Source organism: Cotesia typhae, unplaced genomic scaffold (assembly GCF_013202065.1).
Source record: "Cotesia typhae breed Kobodo isofemale line unplaced genomic scaffold, CoteBio_Ctyphae contig_44, whole genome shotgun sequence".
NCBI classification, from domain to species: domain Eukaryota; kingdom Metazoa; phylum Arthropoda; class Insecta; order Hymenoptera; family Braconidae; genus Cotesia; species Cotesia typhae.
The window spans coordinates 2,066,235-2,092,690 of NW_027423753.1; the positions used below are offsets into that span (position 1 = coordinate 2,066,235).

The 26,456-nt window shown below is 25.4% G+C and overlaps 2 protein-coding genes across 5 annotated transcripts in view; one reads left to right on the plus strand and one right to left on the minus strand.

Annotated features, from left to right (window-relative positions):
• Nucleotides 1–17,416, plus strand: part of LOC141528526 (WD repeat-containing protein 47) — a 50,875-nt gene extending 33,459 nt beyond the window's left edge. For 3 of the 4 annotated variants that reach the window (XM_074244614.1, XM_074244617.1, XM_074244615.1), the window contains 5 exons: nt 13,089–13,285; nt 15,044–15,213; nt 15,589–15,896; nt 16,217–16,439; nt 16,722–17,416. In XM_074244614.1, coding sequence (XP_074100715.1) covers nt 13,089–13,285; nt 15,044–15,213; nt 15,589–15,896; nt 16,217–16,439; nt 16,722–16,867 — 1,044 coding nt within the window. In that variant the 3' untranslated portion in view covers nt 16,868–17,416. Of the gene's footprint in view, nt 1–8,681; nt 9,610–13,088; nt 13,286–15,043; nt 15,214–15,588; nt 15,897–16,216; nt 16,440–16,721 lie in introns of those variants that run through there. The other variant, XM_074244616.1, reaches the window with a different exon arrangement.
• Nucleotides 17,417–19,969: 2,553 nt separating this feature from the next.
• On the minus strand, nt 19,970–25,485 carry LOC141529126 (adenosine receptor A1). The gene is made up of 3 exons (XM_074245552.1): nt 24,330–25,485; nt 22,908–23,124; nt 19,970–21,470 (listed from the first exon to the last, which is right to left on the minus strand). Exons 1-3 carry the CDS (start codon nt 24,682–24,684, stop codon nt 20,810–20,812), a joined length of 1,233 nt encoding a protein of 410 aa, XP_074101653.1. The 5' UTR covers nt 24,685–25,485; the 3' UTR covers nt 19,970–20,809.
• Nucleotides 25,486–26,456: the final 971 nt, after the last annotated feature.

Here is a 26,456-nt window from a genome sequence, read left to right on the forward strand (position 1 = left end):
CATCAATAAAACACCAACACATGTTAAAATTTAAATAAATCTTCGTTAACTTTACAATAAAATTCTTCTGACTCATCTTTTTACAAACTTTTAGAATCAATGCAATAAAATTAAGCTAACAATTTTCAAATTATTGATTGCAAATTTCTAAAAAAAAATATTGAGCAAAAGTATGTTGATTTAATTGCTTAACAAAAAATAAAAACTAGAAAATGGGTTATAAACTATAAATTAAAAATTTTTAAATGACAGCAAAAATTCTGGAGCTATGAAAACTAGTCCATTTACGTTGTAAACAATAAACTTTCATTTCCCTTACAAAAAACACAAGTTTCGCATCATGAAACTCGAGCTATTTTCTAGGATTCTTTTAACTGACGCGTGGGATCCTAGGGCTGATGTATAGTGTGACATATTTATTGTATAGAGCTTACCTGAAAAATAACAAAAAAAATTCATTTAAATATTACAACAGAAATTATTTATAGGAAGCTTGTTATTTTTAATTTTTTTTTTTATAATTGTCTTTAGTGAAAAAAACTCATGAAATTCATAAATAATAATAATAATAATAATAAATTATTTTCTATTTATTTTTCGAAGCAAATTAATTTAAAAGTAATTATTTATTTACATCAATAATTTATAAAATTAAACATTTAATCCTTTCATGCATCCACGCAAAAATTACCTTTCATATGCAAATGGTACTCGTTACAAGCTCCTCAATAATACAAGTGACATAAATGTTAAAAATTAAATAATGCTCATGTAATAGTGCTGAACTGTAGTCAATGACATGACAGTACGTACAGTTCATAGTCCATTATGGATAATACTCAATATTTGTCTCGGTACACGTGCATGAATTATTAGTTCCACTATAAAAAGATACCGTTAACTAAAATTGAAGCTTATTGACACATAAACTTAAGCCCTAGTCACTGTCCAATGTTTTCTTATTATTATATATTATTTATAAATTTTTATTTTCAAACTTTCAAATAAAAAAAATTTTTTTTTTTTAATTTTTGATAGAAAAATTTTGGACTTTTTATGGTAATAAGAATTATTCGTCAAAAAATTTCATTGATAGTTATTAAAAATTATTTATTGGAAAAATATCATAATTATGGATAAAATTTATATTTTTTTTTTCGTTGAATAAAAAAATAATAATAATAATAATTTTTTATATGTTAAAGTGTGTTAATTTTTCTAATAAAAATCTAGGCATAATTATTATATTTTCAAGTGTAAAAAATTTCCATAAATGCTTTTAAAAGAAAGATGTATTGACACACTTGTAAAATTCCCGGAAAATAAAATTAAAAGCCGCAAAAAGAAGAACGAGCCGCAGGCAAATCCGTATTTAACTTTCCGGTATTTTTTTTCTTCTTAAAATTTTTTTTTAAGCATAAATAAATTTTTTTACGGAAAATACGAAAGCACCTTTCTTCAGTCCAATAAAAACCAAAATTTACACTCATTTTCCTGTAACACAAATAAAACATTAAATTTATTATCCAACACATCAAAGATTTCTATTTCATATGGCTACCACGGCTCGTTGCTCGACTTTGTGGGTCTCATTTCCTTCGAATCTTCCGGAAAACATTAAATTTTGTCAGCATCAGGTAAAAACAAAAAACAAACAACCATTAAAAGATAATATTAAAATTCAGCAAGCGTCTCTAGAAAATGAAACAATTTTCCGGTTATTTACTCCCTAAAATTATTTAAAACTCAAACAACATAATTTTTCTCCTTAGAGAGTTAAAATTTCTTGTTCTGGTCTTTAAGCGTCAGTTCTAAGCGGAAATGAATCACGTCTCAAAAATAAATTTATCTTGTCCGCTTAACTCATCTTAAAATATCTCTTAAAAGTAAATTTATTTACCGTTTGTTAAAATTCAAAATATAAAAAAAATCATTTCAAATTTGCCGCGAATTTCCGGGTCGAGATTTAAGATTTGTTCTTTCTTCGCTTTGTTCTCAGGAATTTTTGACTTAATTTAATTAATCTGATATGTATATCACATATAATATAATATAATCGTATCATCATAATTTTTTCCACAATCGCAAACTATAAATTTAATTATTTATTTAAAATTATTCATCCGGGAAACAAAGTTGCGTTTCCTACTTTCACTGTCGCTTTATTTCCCTCTGATTCCATTGTATATATATATATATAAATATCATCTAGCTAAAAATTTATTTACGATTTAGCGATAAAATATAATTATAATTGTATAATTATGATTGATCTTAGATTGCAAAGAACAAAAAAGTGGAAGTGAATTTTCTAAGTTATGGAGGAAGAAAGGAGCAAAAGGCACGACCGCGGCTTAACTCTTAAACTCGCGTGATCGTAATAGAAATGGAAAGTTGTCTTCTGGTCTAGGTCTAGGAAACACGCCGCTACAGTTGTTTATTTCAGTTGTGAATAGGAGCTGTAGCAAAAGGCATCGAACTTACTGACATCGGTGTAAAATATTAATATTTTTATTTTATTTTAAATATTTATTAAATTCAAGCTTAGATTTCGTGTTTTGCACCTTAAATTTCGGAAATACGCTTCATCTATTGTCTGTGTGCGCGCACCTCAAGTTTGTGTTTTTACATCATGCCTAGGAATGACGAATTAAATTATTAATCTAATTCTTATTATAATTTTTCAAAAGTTCGGTCATAAATTGTTTAATTTAAAAAATTTTGGCTTGCAATGAGGTCTTTGGATTTTGATAAAGTGTTGCCGTACATGCTGTGGAAAAGTCAAGGTGGCTCGGAAAATTACGATGAAAATGTTGTAGACTCGCTTGAATTCGAGGTATTTTATTTTAACTTTTTTTTTTATGTTAACGGTGGATTTTTTGTCTGCTTGCTGAGTAATCAAAGTGAAAGTTGCCGATTTTTAACTTTATTTCGCAATGTGTTTTTTTTTTTTAATAAAAAAAAAAAAAAATTGTGAAACCTCTGTCATTTACAAGAGCCTCAATTTTTTATTGAAAATATGTACTTGGATAAAAAAAAATTAGTTTTTTTTTATTAAGTTAATTTGAAAAAAAAAAATTGTACGGAAGGTTTCAAAAATTTAGTTTTGAATTCAATGATTAAATTTGATCTCCGTTCTAAGAAGGATTATCACTTGCATAATACTGAATTATTTAATTCAATCTCTTGTATTCATTCAGTTGTAAGAATAAGTTTCAGTTGACTGGGCTTGAAGTTTTTCATTCACTAAATTCTGATACAAGCGCTCTTTTTATTCGGTATAAGATAAAATACTTCAATTTAATCTTCTTGTCTCCAGCGTGACTTTAATATTTTTATACAGAATCAGTTGAATTAACTTTCTTGTAAAATAAATTTGATGCAATAATTTAATAAGACCCATGTCTTTTATGTTTTAGAGTAAATCAGTTACAAATGAAAAATAATTTTACGTTTTTAACCAAAATAAATTTTTAAAAATATTTATGTGTGGATTAAAATTTTTTAAATTAGATTTTTGATAGTTAAGTTCAAGATTAATTTAAAAAATTATAAAATATCTAATTTAAAATATTTAATCTTAAAATCTAGGATTTTTATCATCAATTTTAAAGAAAATTGACTGAAAAAATAATTGCCGTAAAAATTTGTTGATAAAATTAAATATTTTTGATTTTATCCTAAATATTTTTTAGCTTGGATGGATACTATCTAATTACTTAATTTTAATAACTTAATATAATATTACCGATGATTTTTAATATAAAAAATATTTTTTGATCATTGAAATTTTAATAAAATTACTTTTCTTCAATAACTCTAGCAATACAATTGATTGCAATAAAGCTGATTTATTTTAACGCTTAGATTTATTCACGTTCAATTTTTTGAGAATCAAAGCTAAATTAAAAGATCCAGTTATTGACACTGAACCATTTGTTAGACACTTGTAATTTTATTCTAATAAAAAAAATTGAATTTTATCAAAAAACCAATTTTAAAATTTATAACTAAAAAATTAAATATTATTAATTTATCAGTGTTGATTTTTTTTTTTGTAAATTAAAATTGCAAGTGTCAATATCTGGGAAGGCTTATATACACTGATAAAAAAATTGACTTAAATCTTGAACCAAGAATACTATTTTAAAGAAAATGATTTTTTTTTTTTAATCAAAAGAACAAATTTTTGAATTTGTTCTTAAAAAATTATTTTTGGCCTAAACAAATTTTCTTATGTCAAGTATAGTATATTACACACCGAGGGAAGTAAAGTAAGAAATGTCTCAGATCACATGTAATTGTTGGCCGAGGCGAAGCCGAGGTCAACAAACATGTGATCTGAGGCTTTCTTATTTACTTCCCGAGGAGTGTATACTATTTTTTTCCCTGACGAAGGTGTAAAGCGGAAACTTTGTTTAGCGCAGCGGGGCTAAAGTTGACGCTTTACACCCGGAGGGGAAAAAAATTTTTTTATCAGTTTAAAAATATTAAAAATAAATGAACAAGTTACATTATAACAGTCTATAAAAATAATTCAACTATAAATATTTTTTTATAAAAGATTTCTTTCTTCACAATCACGCCGATAACATCAACACTGACGATATTCCTCCCGATAAAGAAACATTCTAATTCTACCGGTAGCAAATTCTATAGACTAACTTTACCAACAACATAACCGACGATAATTCCAACGTTATCGACGATGGCGCGATCTATAAATCTAAAACATGCTGTAAATATAAACAAAAAGACCGAGGCTGCTTTCTCATGCGTCAAAGTAAAAGAAACTGATGGAAGTTTAAATAGTTAGGCTCTGGTGATCATGGAAACTGCAATTAAAGTCACTCAGCATGTACAAATAGCTCCGAGCACCTCATTTCTCCTTCTTTTGATGTCAATGATAATCTCAATGACTGAATTATCATCAATAAAACTTTGCAAATAAGAGAGTGCCTTTTTTCCTTTTGTTTCTTCTTTGAAAATTTATTCATAGCTGACATAATTTTTTTTAAAATGAAATTTAAGGCAAATTTGGCTTTTTTAGTGATTGTTTTTATAAAAATTAATCATTATTTTGCGGTCGTCTGTTAAAAATTAAGTTATATACTCTTAATAACACGACGCTCATTTTATTAGCAATAAAATACCGGTCGTAATCTGGTCATGATTTTTTTACTGAAGAAAGTCGGTTAACAGGACCTGTTTGATCAACTTCGACCCTCATTTCGACCTTTAACAACTCGTAACTCGATTTATTTTACCGTGATCACTGAATTTTGGTAAGCCTGTTTTTTTTATATGATAAATAGTTTAAATTCATTGCATTGCAATCGAATCGTAGAATTTTAACTTTTATCTTTTGTGATAAAATAAAAAAAAATTTCAACACAAATATTTGACTTTTTTTTACACTAATTTAACACAATTTAAGTGTAATAATTAAGTAACACAGCTTTGCATTGACGAAAAATTAAAAAAGTATCGAATAATATTTTTGTGTCAAAAAAAATTTTTTTTTAATTTTTGAGTTAAATATTTGACACTACACAATAAAAATTTTTAAACACAAAATTTTTTTTTTTTTCTATAATGCAAAATTTTTTCTGAACACTGAAAAAAAAAAATTAAATCAAGAGAAAAATTCTTGAGCCAAAAAAATAATTAATATAAATTTAATTGTCTTGAAAAAAACAAAAATTGAATCAAATAAAATTTAATCCAAGAAAAATTTCTTAGAAGAATTTTTTTACTCAAATCAAAACGATAAAACTCTTGAAAATTATTAAAATTTTTTTCCTGTAAAGAATTAAGTATTACAATTACGATAACTAATTAATTAGCATTTAATATTACACTGTAACATCTAATAAAGTTATTAAGTTTCATTTTATTAAGCGAGGAAGAAAACAAACTTTCTTATGTCTGTCAACTAAAATCAGATTGATCCGGCCGGATCCAAACAATTTTCATCTTCCTGATTTTTTGACAAACTTTCTCCACAGTAGTGCACATAGAACTCAGAACATAGAACTTAGAACACAGGACCAGGAGACAGACAGGATATAGTATCAATTCGTATCATAGCGTATCAAAGACATCCGTATAATTTAGCCGCGTAGTGTTACATGTCACAAGTATCATTATATTCATTAAAATCCAATCGACCTAGATAGTTCGTTTAGTAGTTTTATTTATGCTCCAATGATTCTATCATCGAAAATTATATCTTACATTGATGACAAATAATTTGTGTGCATCATGGATAACGATAGAGAAAGCTTTGCTGGACGCGGATTTTTAGTTTTTGTTTCGATAAAGTGGTTTTACTAACTGGAGCAAATATTTGTTGTTTATTATTATTATAATTCATAAAATTAATTGTTCATTCACTTTTCATCTTCAAAATTTTTATTTTCTTATCTAACTTATATATTCACTTGAATTTTTTCCATTCACATTACCATATTTCTCTTAATTTTATACAAACTACAAATCAACGAATTATTTGCGCTAAGTAATTGTTCTAATTACTTCCGTCAAAAGTATTTTTTAATTATTGGCTTATATAAGACTTACAAAAACATTATATTTAAATATTTGTTTCTCTTTTAGAAAATAAAAATAAAAACTAATTATACTATTTACTAATTGCGTAAAACAAATTAGGGCTCTGATAATTGAGATAGTACACTAAAAAAAAAAAAAAAAAAAAAAAAAAAAAAACATTCACTTTTAGTCGCACACATGATTATCTTCAATTTACATTCATTTTTATTTCCTACAATTATTTTTTAATTGAACTTTTTCTTAATTAATTATACCTCGGATTTATCAATCGTAAAAAAAATTTTTTTTGAATGATCTAATGATTTTTTAATCCAAAATAAAATTATTATTGCCGGAGAAAAAACTTTAAATAATTTTTTTTTAACTAAGTAAAATTTATTTGCATTGGAAAAATATTTAGACATTTTTTTTTTTTTCCGAAAGTTCGAGAGTTAAACACTCAATGTCGTAAAAAAATAATTATTTAAAACTATCAATTACGTATTCAGTAATAGATGTTAATAATTATATGCACAAGTAAAATATTTAAAAACATATAACAACTTTTCCGGAAATATGTCTCGAGTCATTTAATTTAGTATTTACAGGACGTTCTTCATCATCTCTAAATCCAGTGAAAGCATATATTTCCCGGAAACCCAGTAAACTCTGTGTCTATTTAGTCTTCATTAATAAATTCATATTTCAGTTTATATTTATGTGTCCCATACGTAACTCTTGGATAATTTTATTTTTCAAATATATAATTTATAAATCAAACAGGAAAAGCCAATAGGGTTACTTAATATCATCTATTTTACATATACGCTCATAATTTTTATTATAAAAATATTTTGCAAAAATTTTAATGATTTTAAATTTTATTAAAATTAAAAAAAATGTTTTTTTTTTTTTTTTTTTTTGTAATTTTAATAAAACTCAATTTTTTTTTTTTACACTAAAAATTTATAAAGTTAACAAAGACTTTTTTGTTGGAAAAAATTAATAATGATAATTTTTTTTTCCATCAAAAATTTAATTTTTTAATTTTGGATCAATTTTTGTTTAATTATTTAAAAAAAAATTAATTTCTTAATTTATTATTTAAATTTTGGCTCCAAAATTAGACTCAAAAAATTATAGAAATCTTTTTTAAGAGAATTAAATTTAAAAAAAAAAAGTCTCATAATTTTTCCAAATTTTTAATATTTAAGCCATAATTTTTATTTCTCATAAAAAATTTTTTTATAATAATTTTTACACTTAAAAAAATCTAAAAAATTATCATCTATATTTTTGGTATCATATTTAAACATTAACTAACTTAAATTTCATAATATTATTTTGGACATAATTTAGTGACAAAAATGAAGCAACACCCAGCAAACAAAGATAAGACAAAACTAAAAAATTGAGTAACAATTAAAAAAATGAATGACAAAAATTAGACCGAGATTAATCATCAAACTATGAATGAGAAGCAATAAAAACTGTGAAAGAGGATGCTTTCTTCACCGTATTATTTACTAGCTCACTGCTACGGAGTGTAGCCTATACTTAATATCTAAAAGTATAATAACAAGTAGTGTTTTGAGAAAAGTAAGGAGGGAGAGTAACAGAAGTGGGTCGGCTTATTACTTGCTTCGTTTGTATAGTAAGTCAGTCTTCGAGAACGTTGCATTCGTTCAGGATACTCCGTACAGCGTTCTCTTAAAATAAAATTCACATTCACTTAGTTTTAATTTCCCGAAAGTTTTCCGGAAAAACCAGTTCGATAAATCAATTTTTCCTTAATTAATAAAAGTATTAAAATTATACAAAAATCTTTTCTAAATTAACAAACAAACAAACAAAAAAATTTCTTCTGGAAAAGTAAGATGTGTTTAATTTTAAATAAAATCTTAAGAACAAATTCCTAAAATGTGTGAATATTGTACAGTGAAATCGTGAGAGAAATTGCAAGTGAGAATTGTTTTATTCACTGAGTCGTACAATACAAAAAAATTTATCTAGAATTAATTTTTATTTAATAATTTATTTTTATCAAAAAAAAAAAAAAAAAAAAAAAAATAATAATTTAAATGGATGACTAAATAAATCAAAAAAGAGAGATCGTTTTAATTCTCGAGGAAAGTTGTGAAAATATTTAAAAAAAAAAAATTAAATTTTTATTTTTATTTTTATTGAAGAGAATTTAATTTAAACGCACGATCGATTGCCGATCAGGCAAAGAAGGATTTAATTCAATTGGCCATCAGTCAAATTTTCACTTTTTAAATAAAGTCAAAGGAGAAGTAAAGCGTGAAATCAACTCTCACTTTTCGGAGTTTTAATTTAAAAAATTACCATAGCGAATATTAGACAGTAAAAGTGATAAAAAAAAAAATAAAAATGGGCGACATAAGAATCCTGGATCCGCGAATGGATCCGCGATTCGGAGGAGAGTTTAAACCGCGACCGTGGCCGGCGATGTACAGAAATTACCCAGCACGTGGTCCGTCATTTTGCTACCGGCCAGTTCCTATAGACGCGCTCACGCAGTGGATCGCGCCCCATTTGCCCCACGATTACAATTACAACGTGATCCCCCCGGGGATGAGGCCGAAAAAGGCCCGAGAAATGGGGAATAGAGACTATTACTATCTCGGGCCGATGTATCAGAACGCGCTTCCGCCTCCGCCGAGCGGGCCTGGACTGCAAGTGGCCCCGATGACTCTGGCGCCTCCCAGGATGATGCTGATGGAGAAATCCAGGAATGGGACCAAGACTTCTTCTTCTAACGGCGCCGGCAGGAGCAGTGTGCCTTGCACTTGCTCCGTTGGCAGGACCAGGTCCCTGGAGGATGTCCGGAGCGAAGTTGTCGAGTGGGAGGAGTACAGTGATGAAAATGGCAATCAAGTTAAAGGAAATCCTAAGGCTCATGGCAAGCACACTAGGAGGTCTATGGAGAATCTTCTCGATGTTGATAATTCTTGCAGCACTACTTTTAATAGGAAGTCTTGCGGGGGGAAGAGTAGGCAGGAGGGAAGAGATTGCAGGAGAAGAGGAAGTTATATGGTTTGTTTTTTCAGGATTTATATTTATGCAGGAAAAAAAATTTTTTGATTTGAATTAAGAAAAATTTTTTAATTAAACTTTAAATTATTTCGTCATTAAAAAAATTTTTAAATCGAATTTTTTTGGAGTAAAATTTTATCTCGAGGATCAAAATTTTTTTTTAGAGATTTTTTGAAGCTACACTTAAAAAAAAAAATTACTTTCAATGAAGAAAAAAATTATTTGGAAGAGTTTCATTGTCTTGAATTAAAAAAAAAATTTTAAATCAAGTAAAATTTATTTAAATTAAAATTAAATTTCTGAGTTTAAGAAGTTTTTTTACTTAAACCAAAAAAATAGAATTCTTAAAAATTATTTACTTGATTAAAATAATTTTTTTTCTGTGTATGAATTTTTTTTTTTAAATATTGCATGATACACTGAGATAACGAAGAAATGTTGTCCAGACAAGAATATCTTAATTTAAATTAATTTATTGATCTATTGAAAAAAATCGATATTTTTTCTATTTAAAAATACATTTTTTGTGAGAAAAAAATTGGATCGAAATATATTTTATATATATTAACAAAAAAAAATTACTAAGAAAGTAAACATAAAATTATTTATTTAAGCTTAGTATTTTTAATATTTACTAACGTTCAATTAATTTATATATATCCGCATGCGGAAAAGTGTCATGCTATTACTTTCGATTCATAAAAGTAACGAAACAATTTTTACAACCAAGAAAACAAGTGTAAAATATAAGTAAGTGGTGTGATAAGGAATAAATGTCAATTGAGTAACAGGATATAGTTACAGTTAATACTTCACTCGAGTTATTGAAATATGTTTTATGTATTAATGCCAAATTATTAAAATTCGATATACAAGAGTAGTTGCATTTATTTTAGTGTTTTTTTTTTTTATTTTTATGAGCTTTAGAAAATTTTATGAACAAAAAATTAGTTCAAATAAATTATTTTTAAATATACTTAACTTTTACGAGAGAGAAATTGATAGTGTATTCATATAATTTAGATTAAATACTGCTTCATAGCCTCATGAGTTCAAAAAAAATTTTTTTCGTGACTATATTATAAAATTTTTGTTAAATTGCCCTGTAATTTCTTAAATATTGAAGTGTTTAAAAATACAAACTCATTCCGATGTTACACTCATCAAGAGCTTTCATTTGAGTACCCACATGCATTATCATATATTTTTCATATATACATATATATAATATATATAAATATATGAAAAATTGATGTGGGTACTCAAATGAAAGCTCTTGATGAGTATAATGTCGGGGTGAGCTTATTTCTTTAAAAATGTCAATAGTTCACAAGATACAAGGTCATTTCTTAATTATGTATTACGTAAAAAAAAAAAAAAAAAAAAATTGCCTCCAATTTGTAATAATATAATTTAAAAAAAAATGTTCTCCGCCAAAAAACAGTTGTTAAAAATGATGTGAACAAAACAACGTTTAGCGATACTTAAAAACATTTAAACAGTTCCAGAAAAGTACAATGACTAGTGACAGTAATTTAGCTCGATGACTTTCTATTTTTTGCAAACAGGATACACTGTCCTTTGAACCTTTGACAATCGTTAACTGCCTTATTATTTAATATGAACAGCTAAAACAGTGTCTTCTTCCTCAGCCACATTTTCAAGATCACTTTCTACTTTAAACAGTCGCAAAAAGTCACCACTGACCACAAATTATCGTCATAAAAAATAAACATAAAAAAAAAAAAAAAAAAAAAAAAAAAAACAAACATTTTCAAGCATCCAAATTTCTCCGAGAAAAAATCTACAAGACAAGATAGTTTCTAGTAATTTAATAATTTCGATTGGAAAGTTCCTATCGATCACTTTTTACTAACTTTAATTTAAATTACAAACTAATAAATTTATTTTTATAGCTGCGTATTGAAATATATATTACGCTCTTAAAACTTGGAAATAATTTATTAACACTCAATAAATAAATTTTTACTTGCATATTATTTTTATTAATTGATAAGCCAACAAACGAATGACTTTATTTAATTACTAAAAAATTATTTTATTTGTTCAGACAATTTGTAATTAATTATAATTACAAATTAGACTTTATTTATAAAAAAAAAAAGCTGATTAAGAAGAGTATTATTAAGAAATTATAAAAAAACAAAGATTGAGCAATGAATTAAATTAAAAAATACAAATAAAGATATTGTGCAAGGTGTATTATATCTAGGATCTTTAGCAATAGCGTTGTCGCGAAATCCTAGTGAACAATCAACAACAATCCGGGTATTGAGCATCAATGCGTGAACATCAATAATTTCATAAGAATAGAGAAAATACTTCTGTTTTAAATTTGCTATGTACTATCTAGTATCTGGGACAGACTGCAGCTGTTTAATTTACTTATATGTCTTAAAAATAAATAAATATATTAAAACACAAGTCATTCGCTTTATCAAACAAATGGTTTACTAATTTTACTTGTAAACTTTTTTTTATCGGAATTTCTATATGCTGGGAATAGTAAATACTTTCTCGTGCACTTTCGAAAAATTCTGGGAGATATAGATCATCTTCTTTATAAAAAATTTTTAATGTTTGTAAAATTCATTCAATATTAATAAGAGAATAAGAAAAATTTTTTTAGTGAAATTTAGTCTCATTGCATAATTAAGAAATGACCTTATATCTAGTGAAATATTGACATTTTTAAAGATATAAGCTCATCCTGATGTTACACTCATTGAGACCTTTCATTTGAGTACCCACATCAATTTTTCATATATTTATATATATTATATATATGTATATATGAAAAATATATCAAAAATGCATGTGGGTATTCAAATGAAAGCTCTTGACGAGTGTAATATCAGGATGATTTTATATTTTAGTGACTGCAGAGTTGCTCGTCATTAATTAATTGTTTTTAATTTTTTTTAATTAAATTAAAAAAAAATAAACGTAAAGATTAATAATTAAAATTAATCTATTTAAAAGTAATAACTGAAACTCAATAAAAAACTTTTCTTTCAATGGAATAATTAAAAACGTATAACTACACTAACGAATAATTAAGAAGAATCGTAAATCTATTCGGTCACTCAACTTTCTACGTGTAACAGCATGTTAAATCATTAGATTCTGTTAAGAAAAATAAAATTATTACTTTACTTACAGTTATGCCGACGTTAATAAGGCAATACATTGGTGGGTGTCTACCGGACCGTATAGTTTACATCGTACATTTATTATTATTTAACCACTAAACATTACCGTTTAATCCGAAATTTTGCAATGTTAAATTGCCAATAATTAATTTACGTACGCAATACTAAATATTGCATCCAATTATTGATCAAGATCATGATAAATGATAGCCCGCAAGTTATTATCAATTACGGACAATTTAAAATTATCAATGCTTGTTTCCACATTCATGTTTTTAATGTTCATTATTTAAATTAATGTTGCAGCCAGAACCAAGGTCAGAACTAGATTCGACAAATGGAAGTAGTCACAATGGAAGACCGAGATTTGTTCCTGTTACCGCTCTTGAAGATGTCCAAGCTGTCAGATGCGCTGAATTTCATCCTCATGGGAAACTTTATGCAGTTGGGTCTAATTCTAAAACTCTTAGAATATGCGCGTATCCAAAACTTAATGATGTTCGGTAAATATATTACATTTTTTTTTTTTTAATCTTAAGTAATAAATTAATTAACCAAGTTCAAATTAATTAATAAAAATTTAATAATTTTTATTAAATTAATTACATTGAAAATAAACTAAAAATTGTTGGAAATTTTTTTTATTGAAAAAATTATTACAGAGAAAAATTTTTTTTGGAAAAAATTTGAAAAACTTTAAGTGTAATTTTTTAAAAATATTTTTTAGTTCTAATTTAATAAATAAAAAAAAAATCAAAAACTTCTGTTAAATTTAGTAGCATAAATTAGCAGCTATGTAAAAATTTTTGGAATTTTTAGAACAAATTAATTATCATTAAAAAATATTTTTAAAAATTGCACTTGTAATTTTTTTTAAATTTTTATATAGAATTTTTTGCAAATTTTTTTTTGGCTTAATTTTATTATTATAAAAATTTTTTCATGTGTGTTAAATACATAAAATTAAAGTTAGCAGACGTTTATGATTTTTTTTTTTTTTTTATTTATTTAATTATACTTAAAAATATTTTGAAAAAAATTGCACTTAAAATTTTTAAAGTTTTTTTTTTTTCAATAAAAAAAAATTCTAAAAATTTTTAAATGCCAGTAAATTTAATTTTTATGTTAAAAATTGTATTTTTGGATAAAATAATGAATTTTTTGAAAGATCAGTAAGAAATTTTGTGCTACAACAAAATGTCGCCCTTTTCATGTTAGCGCCACGAGATATGACGTACATAGATGGCGCACTAGTAAGCGCGCCAAATTCAAAACCTAATTGAGTGTCACTTGAATAGTGAGAAAAAAAAGATAATTATAAAAATGAAATTAATTTATAATTATAAATAATAGACTAAGGGAACGTTATTTAAAATTGAAACTCGTGGAATAAGAGACTATTGTTAAGATTTAATGTCACTTTCCTTCATCACCTGGTTCCCAAGATATTTCTCCCACTTTGTTGTTGGTACTTGTTGTACATTGGGACATAATTAAATCAGAGCTCAGGCTCCGTTACTTATATACAGAATAACTCCATATAAATAAAGAATAAGAAGCTGAGTGAAGGAAGAAATAAGAAACGAAAGAGTAGAGTACTATTTATTATATTAAGTCTACTTTCTCAATCTCTTTTACTGCAGCGTTGATTTTTTAATTAACTAGTTTATATTTTCTCACTCACTTTAATCTCTGAAAAATAATGTAGTTTCACTTGAATTATTATTTTTATAATATTAGTTATTTTAATCTTCAATCGATCGGGATAATAATTATTTCATTACTTTATAATTTGTGGGATTGTTGAAGAAAGTATTATTGAGTAAACGGAATTTTACTTAATATAGACTTATAATCTAATAAAAATAATAATAAATTTTTTTTTTTATACCGAAACACTTTCTCGCGTTAAAACGAATTGAATTCACAGCGTGATTTAATGATAATTTTTTTATTTGAATGAAATTTATAAAATTTAAAGTCAAAATAGAAAACAGGTATCATAGAATTTTAAATTATTATTATAAAATAAATTATTTCTTTCTATTTTTACAATTGATATTTATTTGTATTTTGATGTTTCAAGTTTAAGTCCTAGAATTTCATGCTCCGGTTAGTATGAAGGTCCTTCTTGCAATACGTTGTACTATTTTAATTTTACTTCTTACTTATTATTAATTAATAATAAATTTGTGTATTTTTAAATATTTTTTATTTAACTTAATTATATGTATTTTATCAAGTATATATTTTTGTTATAGTGAAGACCATCAGACATACCAGCCTACAGTTCTCTTCAAAAGAACGAAGCATCATAAAGGCTCAATATACTGTCTCGCATGGACACCTGATGGCCAATTAATGGCTACTGGTAGTAACGATAAGACCGTTAAATTGATGCGATTCAATGCCGATACTTCAAATCTAGAGGGTTAGTACTCTATTATTTTTATTCGTTTATCAATTTATTTATTTATTTATTTATTTTTTTTTTTTTTTTTTTTTTTTTTTTAAATAAAAATTCCAAAAATAATTAGTTTGTATATTTAGAATTTTTTTTTTTTTATAGTTAGTTATTTAATAACAATTTTTTTATTTTTTATGAGTGTATCAAATTAATAATAAAAATAATAATGAAAATTCACTATAAAGTAAAAAAAGAAAACAATTAAAAAAATAATAAATTTTTATTTTTAATTTAAAAAAAATCATAAAAAGGCTAAATTATGAAAAAAAATTTTTTTTCTTTTTATTAAAAATTATTTTTTGTAATTGACCAAATAATTAATTAAATAAAATATTACAGGCCAAGAAGTTGAATTAACAATGCACGATGGAACAGTACGTGACCTCTGTTTCCTGGAAGACACATCTAACAAATCAAGCCTACTGATAAGCGGCGGTGCAGGTGATTGCAAGATATACGTAACCGATTGTACTACAGGAACACCTTTCCAAGCTCTCAGTGGTCATAGTGGCCACGTGCTCACCCTTTACAATTGGGGAGGTGCGATGTTTGTCAGCGGTTCGCAAGATAAGACTGTTAGATTCTGGGACTTACGTACCAGAGGGTGTGTTAATATGGTTACACCAGCAACAGTACCCGGCAGCAGGGTAATTAATTTTTTTTTTTTTTTTTTTTTTTTTTTGACTTACAATTAATAAATCATCACCTACATACCGAACAGCAAAATTTCTCAATTCTACAAAATCTATAAAAATTTCTTTTATTTTATTTCTTGCTAGATAAAATTTTGAGGACCAATTAATTATTGTACTGAACAATTATAAAAATAATAATAATAATAATAATAATTGAATTATAAAAAAATAAAAAAATATTAGTTAATAAATCAAAATTTTATCTAGCAATTCTAAAGAATAAAGATAAGAAATGAAATTACTTGTCTGAGTAGGATTGGATTTATTTGCAGGTCGGCAGCCCAGTGGCAGCGGTTTGTGTGGATCCATCGGGAAGATTGCTTGTTTCTGGTCACGAAGACAGTAGCTGTGTTCTGTTTGATATACGAGGTGGTAGAACTGTTCAATGTTTCAAACCTCACGCCGCTGATATAAGAAGTATTCGCTTTTCACCTTCTGCTTATTATTTATTAACTGGTGGTTATGATAATAAACTCGTTCTTACGGATCTTCAACGTAAGTTTATTTATTTTTTTATAATTAGTGTAATTTTTTTATAGCAAAAAAAAATTTATTTTAAAAATTCCATCTTAAGAAGATCTAAAAAATTATAAATTTAATTTTTAACAATAATTTTCTAGAACTAATTTATTATTAAAAAATTGTTTATTTTAAAGTTAAGCCCAATCATTTATTTATTAATAATTTTAATAGAAACTTGAATAAAAAATTATTATAAATAATATTTTTATATGTTAAATTACAGTGTAATTAAATATTAAATATTTATTGTTTTAGGTGATCTAACATTGCCATTACCAAGTGTCGTAGTTGCCCAACATCAAGACAAAGTTATCTCGGGCCGTTGGCACCCGACAGAATTTTCATTTCTCAGTACATCCGCCGACAAAACAGCCACCCTCTGGGCTCTTCCTCCTGTCTAAAAATTTAATACTCATTTACTTTATTTATATTTATAATTTTTTTTTACTAAAAATATTTTGCTACTTAAAATAATTTTTAAAATCATTAGCAAACACGCATTGAATTCGCACAATGGACCATGACCAATGATAAATTAAAACTCTTATGTTATTAAAATAAATATAAACGTAAACGCGTACTTTAAAAGTAATTAATTATCTTCATAAGTAATTTAAATTTATTATTATTTTTAATATAATTAATTGTTGATTGATACTACGTAATCCAGGCGTAAATTAATAAAGTAATAAATAAAAACTGGATCAAAAGTGCTGCAATTTTGAAAAAACAATTAACACAAGTTTAAGATTACGGAACACCTTTTTAAAATATTTTTTTCATAAATTAAATAATAATGTAAATAAAATCTGTGAACTTGAAATAATTTTTTTCATCAGTCACTTTGTGTACAGTTTTATTAATTCATTAATTAATTAATTAACTAATTAAGAGTAACTTTACTTGTATTTTTTTTTTCTTAATATATGTATTTAATAATTATTTAATAATTTGTTGAGCAAATAAATTATTCAAATTCTAAATTTGTTATGAAAAAAAAAATTTTTTTTTATAGTTTAATTTGTAAATCATTATTATTATCATTATTATTATTATTATAATTATTAATTAAAGTATTACTAAAATATGTTTGAAAATAAAGTATGTATAAGGTAAAAGCCCTAATTATTGAGATCCTAAATTATTTTTAAATATATTTAATGTATAACATTCAGATGAGCTTAAATTTATCTTTAAAAACGTCAATAATTAAGAAATGGCCTTGTATCTTGTGACTTATTGACATTTTTAAAGATATAAGCTCATCCTGATATTACTCTCATTGAGACCTTTCATTTGAATACCCACATCAATTTTTCATATATTTTATATATTTATATATATCATATATATGTATATATGAAAAATATATCAAAAATGCATGTGGGTACTCAAATGAAAGCTCTTGATGAGTGTAACGTCAGGGTGAGCTTATATCTTAAAAAACGTCAATTTTTAAGAAAATACAGTGCAATTTAACAAAATTAAAATTTTTTATAGTTTGCTAATTTTAAATAATTTATAATATAAAAAATATCCCTGATTTATATTAATCATAGTGACATAAATTTTTTTCCAAGATTGTTAATAAAAAAATTATCCCAACATTTCTTCTTTTAATATAAATAAAACCATTTGATGATAATCACTGACATTATGAAAGATACTCCTCGGTCCCTCGGTCTGTTCCATTGATCGCTTCTGATCATGTACAAGCTAAATTAATCCAAGCTGTCATACTTTGGCAGTCACGTACTGACCGCAGATTTGTACGAGATCAGCCAAGTAATGAAATTATATTTTTGTAAAATCAAACTTTTTTATTACAATATTATAAAATCTACAGTTTACACATACATACATAAAACATATATAAATATATGATACAATAAGTACAATTTACACACAGAAAGTCAAAATTATTTTCTAGTACATTATTAAATATAAAAAAAAAAAATTAAGTAGAAATAATAATAATTATATTATACAATAATTATAAATTAATTTATACTGTTAATACACTTGCTATTAACAAAAATTTACATTTCAACATATAACACATAAACTTTCTAATAATACATTCATTAATTTTCATATATATATATTTTTTTTTTATAGTAATTTATTTTTAATTAAAGGTTGAGACGTTATTATTATTATTAATATTATTATTATTATTATTATTATTATTATTATTATTATTTATTGTGAAAATGGTCCTCAGTTGCGAAAAAATTCGCCTCTCATTAAAATTATCATTGTTTTTCTATTCATAAAAAATTTATATAATTATTTCTTCATTCTTAAATAAAATAATTATGTTTTTAAAATTTTTACTTTCTGTCATAGCATAATATAATTAATTAGCGACGGACATGGGCGTATAATTACAACATCAAGTATATATATTTATTATTTATATTTAATCTATTTAAAAATGATATTGATGCCTACTGTTTTGATAAATATCCACTAGACCATTTCTTCTTTCTATTAAAAAAAAAAAAAAAAAAAAAAAAAAAAAAAAAAAAAAAAAAAAAAAAACATTTTTTTATTGCCGGGTAGTCAGATATAAAATCTAATATAAAAAATATATCAATGAAAAAAATTAATAATTACAGTATAAACATAAATTTGAGATAAAGATCAAAAGGATTTCTTCAATAAACTCCTTTTGGTCCCTTTTTGAAGAATTTATGAATTTTTTATCTGCCTTTTTTAGTTTTCTTCTAATTAAGTTTTTTTTTTTTTTTTTTTTTTTTTTTTTTTTTATACAGGTATTATAAAATCGCTGTGGTATTCTCGAGATTTAAATTAGTTAAATCAGTCTCATTAAATATTAATTATGCTCGTTACATTATGATTGGCAGGACAGTAAATTATATAGAGCATTTGTAACAGTAGGCTAATTTAAAATTGCAATCATCAATTTTGATATGTGTAAATAAAATGCATACAAATAATCATCGGTACATATATAATATATACAATTTTTTTTTTTTTTTTTTTGATTGGGCGGCACCAAACCATAAGAATTTTTTGATAATTGTACACGGTAAAAACAAGATTACACTGGATATCATCCTAGATTATAATGAGTATAATCTGAATTATAATGAGTATAATCTGGATTATAATGAGTATAATCTGGATTATAATGAGTATAATCCAGATATCACCCAGTATAATCTGGGATGATATACAGTATCATCTTGTTCTTTTCGTGTAGTAAGTAATTTTTTTTTAATATTAACTTATTGCGAGACTCTCGCAATCACATTTCAAGTGATCACAGTTTTTTTTACATATTAAAAATTTTTTTTAACACTCGTGTGCTTCAAACAAACTTTTCAAATATTTTTTTGTTTATAAAATCTTAGCGCGGATTTTTAAAAATGATAAAAATTGTACAATTTCTTCTTTAAAAATTTAAATTATCTCTTTAGTAAATAAAAAATAAAAAAGAACATTTTTACCCCCCCCCCCCCAAAAAAAAAAAAAAATACCAATTACACAACGAATAATTATATCAATAAAAAAAGAAATACAATGGCGCCTAATTACATATAAAATTATAACAACAAAACATAAAGGGAATAATAACTTTGTATTGTCAATTATTGGAGCTTCTCCAGTGTTGGTAAAAACAAAAAATCGACTACAATACGTAATAAAAGTTGTCGATAGCTTTCAGCTCACGCATGGTCACTTGAAAAAACGTCAATAATCAAGGAGACTTTATTGCCGTTTCCCACGTAAAAATTTTCATCCTCTATTTCCACCCCCGCCCAACAAAGCCTCTTAAATTTTTATCTCACCATTAAACATTTTTATTTTATATAATCCGACGGCATTAAATTAAAACGCGTATATTATTTATAGCTGAGTTGATAAATTTATTCAATCCATTAAAAACAAATAAAAAAATTAATAAAATAATGGACGGAATTAATTAAAAATAGGGTAGCGCAAAATAATGTGTATTTTTTTAGTTTCTTATAATGAGTATAATCTGAATTATAATTAGTATAATCTGGATTATAATGAGTATAATCCCAGATTATAATGAGTATAATCCAGATATCACAGAGTATAATCTGGATTATACTAGCTACTATCTGAAATTTTTTTTTTTTTTTTCACCACAGATATCACTGAGTATAATCTGGGATGATATCCAGTGTCATCTTGTTCTTTCTGTGAAGAAATAAATAAAATAAATATTTTTTTATCTTCTTGCCTAATTTTTGAGAGCTTCATAATTTTTTTCCTAAGACACTAAAAAAAATAAATTTTTTTGCGGCACCCTAGTGAAGAAATAAAAAAAAAAAAAAAACTAAAACTTAAAGTTCATAAACGTCTCTGCCATTTGGCCTTGCGACATTTGGCCTACAAGAAGCGGGACTGGCATATGAGTGGATGATATGAACCCTGAGTCTTACATCCCCAGAAGACCTGGATCCGTCTCCTCTGGGTCGCCTGGAGAAGCTAACCGTCGTTTTGCAGCAGCAGTAATGAAAGAGTTTTACATAAGCATTTCTGAAATGTCGGTCGAAAACGCAGTAGATGAGACTGTTGATGCAGGACTTGGATAAAGCGAACCAAGCGAGATTGTAAAAGATCCTTGCCCCTACGCGTCGTTGGGCGCTTGCTAAAATTGCCGCGCCAAAGGGCAACCAGAATATTGCGAAGAGGGTGAAGCTGTATATATTGGTCTTCATTAACTCATAATCCCATGAGAATGACGCCGGTGGCTTGAATGAACCTCTTACTGCGCGACGCACGCGTAATATCAAACGCAGATACAGAATTGGTGTCAGCAGAGCCGGCAATAGTACGAGGAAAAATGCTCCTATTACCTGCGGGATTACCACTGGAATAAATTTACGCCCACAGAAGTCTGGACCGAAGTCTAATGATGATTCAAGTCCTACTGCTATTCCTGCTATCACCCAGATTACGAAGATTGTCGCTGTTACGCGACTTGGGGTCAATGCTTCGTATCTGAAAAATTATCAATAGTTAGTCATGAGCTGATCGATTATTTAAGTGGCTGGATAATTGTCTTAATTAAGTTAATTGTTTTAGATTGTACCCTGAGACATAATCAGACAAGGATCTATTGATTTAAAAATTTTTTTTCAATTAATAATTTAATTTATTAATTTTTTAGTTAGATTTTATAATTAAAATTTCATTTGGAAAAAATTCATAAAAAATTTTTTTATTGAGCTAATTTTTAAAAAGATCAATCAAAAAAATTAATATACTTTTACAAAAGACTTAAAAAGTAAAAGAAATATTTTTTTTGCCCTACCATATTGTCTTTAATTAAAAAAAAATATTAAATTATTAATTTCTTCAAATGAAGAAATATCTATCCAGAAATTAAAATTAAATTTTCCACTAAAAATAAATACTGTAATATTATCAAACAGATTATTAAATCATTTCTTTTTTACCGCGTAAAAAATTTCTATGCATTGAAATTACAATAAATTATTTATAAAATTTTCAAGTAATTAATTCTGATAATAATTTTTCTAAGCTCATAAAAAATAAAATAACACCAAGTTAATATAATTGCATAAATAATAAATGAAGTGACGTTTCGATTTAGTCATAGTAATTTCTAAGAACTATAAAGATCATTGATCGCTGTATTTTTAGGGTAAAAATTTTCAAGGCTGTTGAAAAGAGAAATTATACTGAAGAAATTAGAATTAAAGCGAAAATTTACCGATTAATTTCCAACAGACAATAAATTTATATATATTTTAAGAAATCTTGTTTAATATGAAAACAATGACGTCGCAGCATTGAATAGATGTGAAGATACCATCTTTGTATTTGAAGAACATCAATATCTTCTATTGAGGTCTGTTCATTATTTATAATATTTCTTCTTGTCGGGGCAATAACGTTGAGAATGATTTTAGTGAGCTTCTTTGTATTATTTGTATTATTCTTACAATAGATAAGTACAATAAAATGTTTGATAATGAACATTGTCATTTATTGATCTTCAGAGAAGAAAGTAATTTTTAAAGAATAAATATTTAATTGATTAATCGAAACTCTATTAGATTAAAATTGTGTCTACTATAAAATATACTGCGTCACAGAAAATATTACCGTAATAAATTTTCTAATACTTGGAGTAAATAATTCATCAATTTTATGATTTATGACTGATACTAAAATTTGTTATTCTAATTTTACTTCAATAATTCTCGATAAATTTATATAGGTTGAAATAACTTTTGACCTCTAACTACAGATTTCTTCTTTTGAATATTAATTGAATTTATATCATCTTTAAAAGAAGAAAACTTTTTTTAATTAATATGTAAAAAAAAATATTAAATATTTAAAAAAAAATTTTAATGTTATTTGCAGTAATTATTAACACTAATATTATATTAATAAATGTATATTTACTTTTCAGCAGGCAAGCAAAGTCGTGCATAATTTTCCCCGGCGATGGTTGCCAGAGTCAAGATCGTTACGAGGAAACACAAAGCCTCGAGTGTCCATTCAAATCTACATATACTGAGAGAGTCTTCGTGACCAGCAAGAATAACAATCGCTGATGAAGGTATAACTAGTCCAGTTACCAGTAAATCAGCAAGCGCGACATTGGCCAAGAATGCATTGCCTTGAAAAAAAAAAAAAAAAAAAATAGTATTATATTTAGTAATCATGCGATTATTAATCTCATTAATTTTTTTTTTTTTTTTTATATTGCAATATCGCAATCATGCATCTAAAACCTTTAAAAGCGCGCTTATTTTTTTATAATTGAAGGTGGAATTATTCATGGAAATTTTTTTGTTTGAATTTTTCATCAGTAAATTCTCAGGTAAACTTAATTGATTGAAAAAAATCCGTTAATTGGTAAGATAAATATCGGGAACGTTTCCATTAGATATCTCGATAAAATAAAGACTTTAATGGCCTCTAAAACGTTTTTAAACTTCCAGATGCCTGGTGGTAATTAAAGGAAAAACCCTCGAGTATAAAAGGTGAAATCCAATTGCATAATTATCATAAATTTACCTCATGCGGCTTTTGAAGAAATATAAGAGTGAAAAAAAAATTTTTTTAAAATTTTTTTTTTAATAATTTTTCAATAAAAAAAAATTCTAAAAATTCAAAAATTTTTTTATTAAATAAATTAGAATTAAAAAAATATTTTTAAATAATTGCACTTAAAATTTTTGAAGTTTTTTACAAGTGAAAATTAAAAAAAAATTTTTTTGTAACAATTTTGTCAATAAAAAAACATTCTAAAAATTTTTTAATTTTTTTATTACATAAATTAGAACCCAAAAAATATTTTTAAATAATTGCACTTGTAGTTTTTTACAAATGAAATTTTTTGTATTAATTTTTTCAATAAAAAAAATTTTTTTTAATTTTTAAATATCAGCTATCTTAATTTTCATCAATTTTTAATGAAAATTAAATTAGCAGGCATCTTAAAATTATTATAATTTATTTTCTTTAAAAAATTTCACATGGAGAAATTTAAAAAAAATTTTTTTTTTTAGTTCTAATTTAATTAATAAAAAAAAAAATCAAAAATTTTAGTATCATGAAAAATTATGACATTGAAATTAGCAAACACTTGAAAATTTTTTTATTTATTTTTAATAATATATTAGGTCTAAAAAATTGTTCTTATAATTTTTTAGAGCTTCTAAAGATTGAATTTTTTAATGAAAATTAAGTCAGCCGACCTCTAAAAATTTTAAGAATTTTTTTTTTAAAGGAAAATTAATAAAAAAAAAAACTAAAAAGTCTGTTTAAAAATTTTTTAATCATTATTAAATTTATCCTTAAAAAAATCAAAAAGCTCACCTCTTTTTTTGAGATGATCCTCAACCATAATTGCAGAAATCATAAAGACATTACCAACGCTGCCGACAACAGCAAGAGAAGCGAGTAGTAGAAGCCTAGCGACTCTGGACCAGTCAGACGAGAGCGTAACGGGCGACACATCTAGATCGCTGTCATAGATCTTTGTTTTGCTCCTGTCCATCGATATTTTAACGTCAATCCCGGCAAGCATTCCGACCAAAGTAGTGCTGGACATGGTCATTGTCATTCTGTCATTGTCATCTCCAGTCATCAGCGAAGCCAGCGTGGTAATACTTCTCATCGCCGTCACATTCATTTTAAATCTAAAAGAAATTATTACATCAAAAAGTGACATTGAATTTAAAAAAAAAAAAAATACAGTAAAGCCTTACACTCGATTAAATTAAATAATTAACGAGAATGACACATGAATGTATCACATTCATACTTTTTAATTACATTATAAATTAATTACGTTAATGGAAAGATTTTACGCCCTTTATTATTATTACTATTTAAATTTTTTAGATTTTATTTCCATAAAAGTGAACGACAACTGGCGCACTGATATGAATTGCAGAGCGTTAGCGTTAGCGTAACGCTGGTCGAATTCTCCAGCAGAAGTTCTATCCTCTACTCTTAACTGGAGGATTATCTAGAGGGAAATGAAATGATGAGAATTACGAGGTCACCCGCTGGGAGAAGTTCTCATTATCGAGAGTGGGCTGTGCTGGTGTACACCCTCTTGCTACTCGTACTTGGAGAACGTGTTGTGCTGATGGTATTACTATGGTAGTGTCGCACACAAAATCTACTCTACTAGAGACTACGAGAGACTAGAGACCAGAGGCTAGAGGCTACAGGCCAGAGGTAGAATAAACACTCTAGGGTCTATCTCTCACCTACTCAATACTACTCCACTCTCTATGGGAAGCCTCGTTGTTCAAGTGTCGGCACGTAATCAACGATTAATCGAATCCAAGTGCTGATAAATTGAAAAATATAATTAAATATTAAAAATACTTGGCTCTTACTCAACAACTCCTCTGCATTTTAATTTTTCTCTTATGGCTATCTTTTTTTCTTTTTTTTTTTTTTTTTTAGCATCATATTTTATGAAATTTTTGAAGGGTTGTTTTTATTTTTGATTTTTGACAAATTAATAATTTTTTTATTTTATTTTTAGAATGAAAATATATTCAAGTATCTACACAGAAAATTTTTAATTAATTGGACAAGTATTTTTTAAGTTATACGAATTTTTGTAAAGTTATCTCGGAGCTTCAAAATTTAGTTTTAAAAAAAATGAGCAATTTTTTAATAATTTAATTAATTATTTTTTAAATTTTGTTTCTTAATTAAAAAAGTAAGAATTTTTATCAGAAACTTTTTTATTGAAAAAAAATATTATAAATTTGGAAAAAAAAAAAATTTTAGATAAAATTCTTTAAGTTTTCTTCTTAAAACTATTTTTTTTTTTTTTTTTAATCAAAAAAATTTCCATTGAAAAAATTAATTTTGATTAAAATTTTTATCTAAAAAAAAAATATTTTTCTTACAGTAAAGTATTTTATCATAAAATTATCCTGGAAACAAAATTTTTCTTATTTTTTTAATAATATAAATTACAAAATTGCTAATTTTTTTTTTTTTTTAATTTTTTTTTCAAATTGTTTTTAAATTGTCTTTTTGTAGTACAAAATTTCTCAATAATTTTTAAAATTTAATTTTTTACTAATAAATTAAAAGATTAATAATTCTAACAAATATTTAATAATTTTATAATCAATTTAATTAAAATTCTGATCCAATTTTATTAAAAATAAATATTTTAATTAGTAAGATAAAATTTTCTTAAATTTTTGAATTTATAAAAATTAAAAAAAAAACTCATTAATTTTTACATTAATCAATTAAAAAAAAGCTTATTCAGAAAAAAAAATATTATTCTCAGCCTTCCAAGTGCGTATAACCCTTCAATTAGATTCATAAATCAATAAACTGTAATAAAATCATCAAGTGTTTGCAAAGTTTTATTCAATTGTATAAATTTTCCAGAGGGTATATAATTTATTTATAAGAGCGCAAAAATAGCCTGATGTTTGCTGTTTTCAATATCATAAAATA

Excerpts from the sequence above, each read along its gene's own strand:
- LOC141529126 (XM_074245552.1), bottom strand. The coding sequence starts at position 24,684 with ATGTCACTTTTTGATGTAATAATTTCTTTTAGATTTAAAATGAATGTG. Across the intron at positions 23,125-24,329 it reads GGATCATCTCAAAAAAAGAG|GCAATGCATTCTTGGCCAAT; the intron begins GTGAGCTTTTTG and ends TTTTTTTTCAAG. Across the intron at positions 21,471-22,907 it reads CTTTGCTTGCCTGCTGAAAA|ATACGAAGCATTGACCCCAA; the intron begins GTAAATATACAT and ends ATAATTTTTCAG.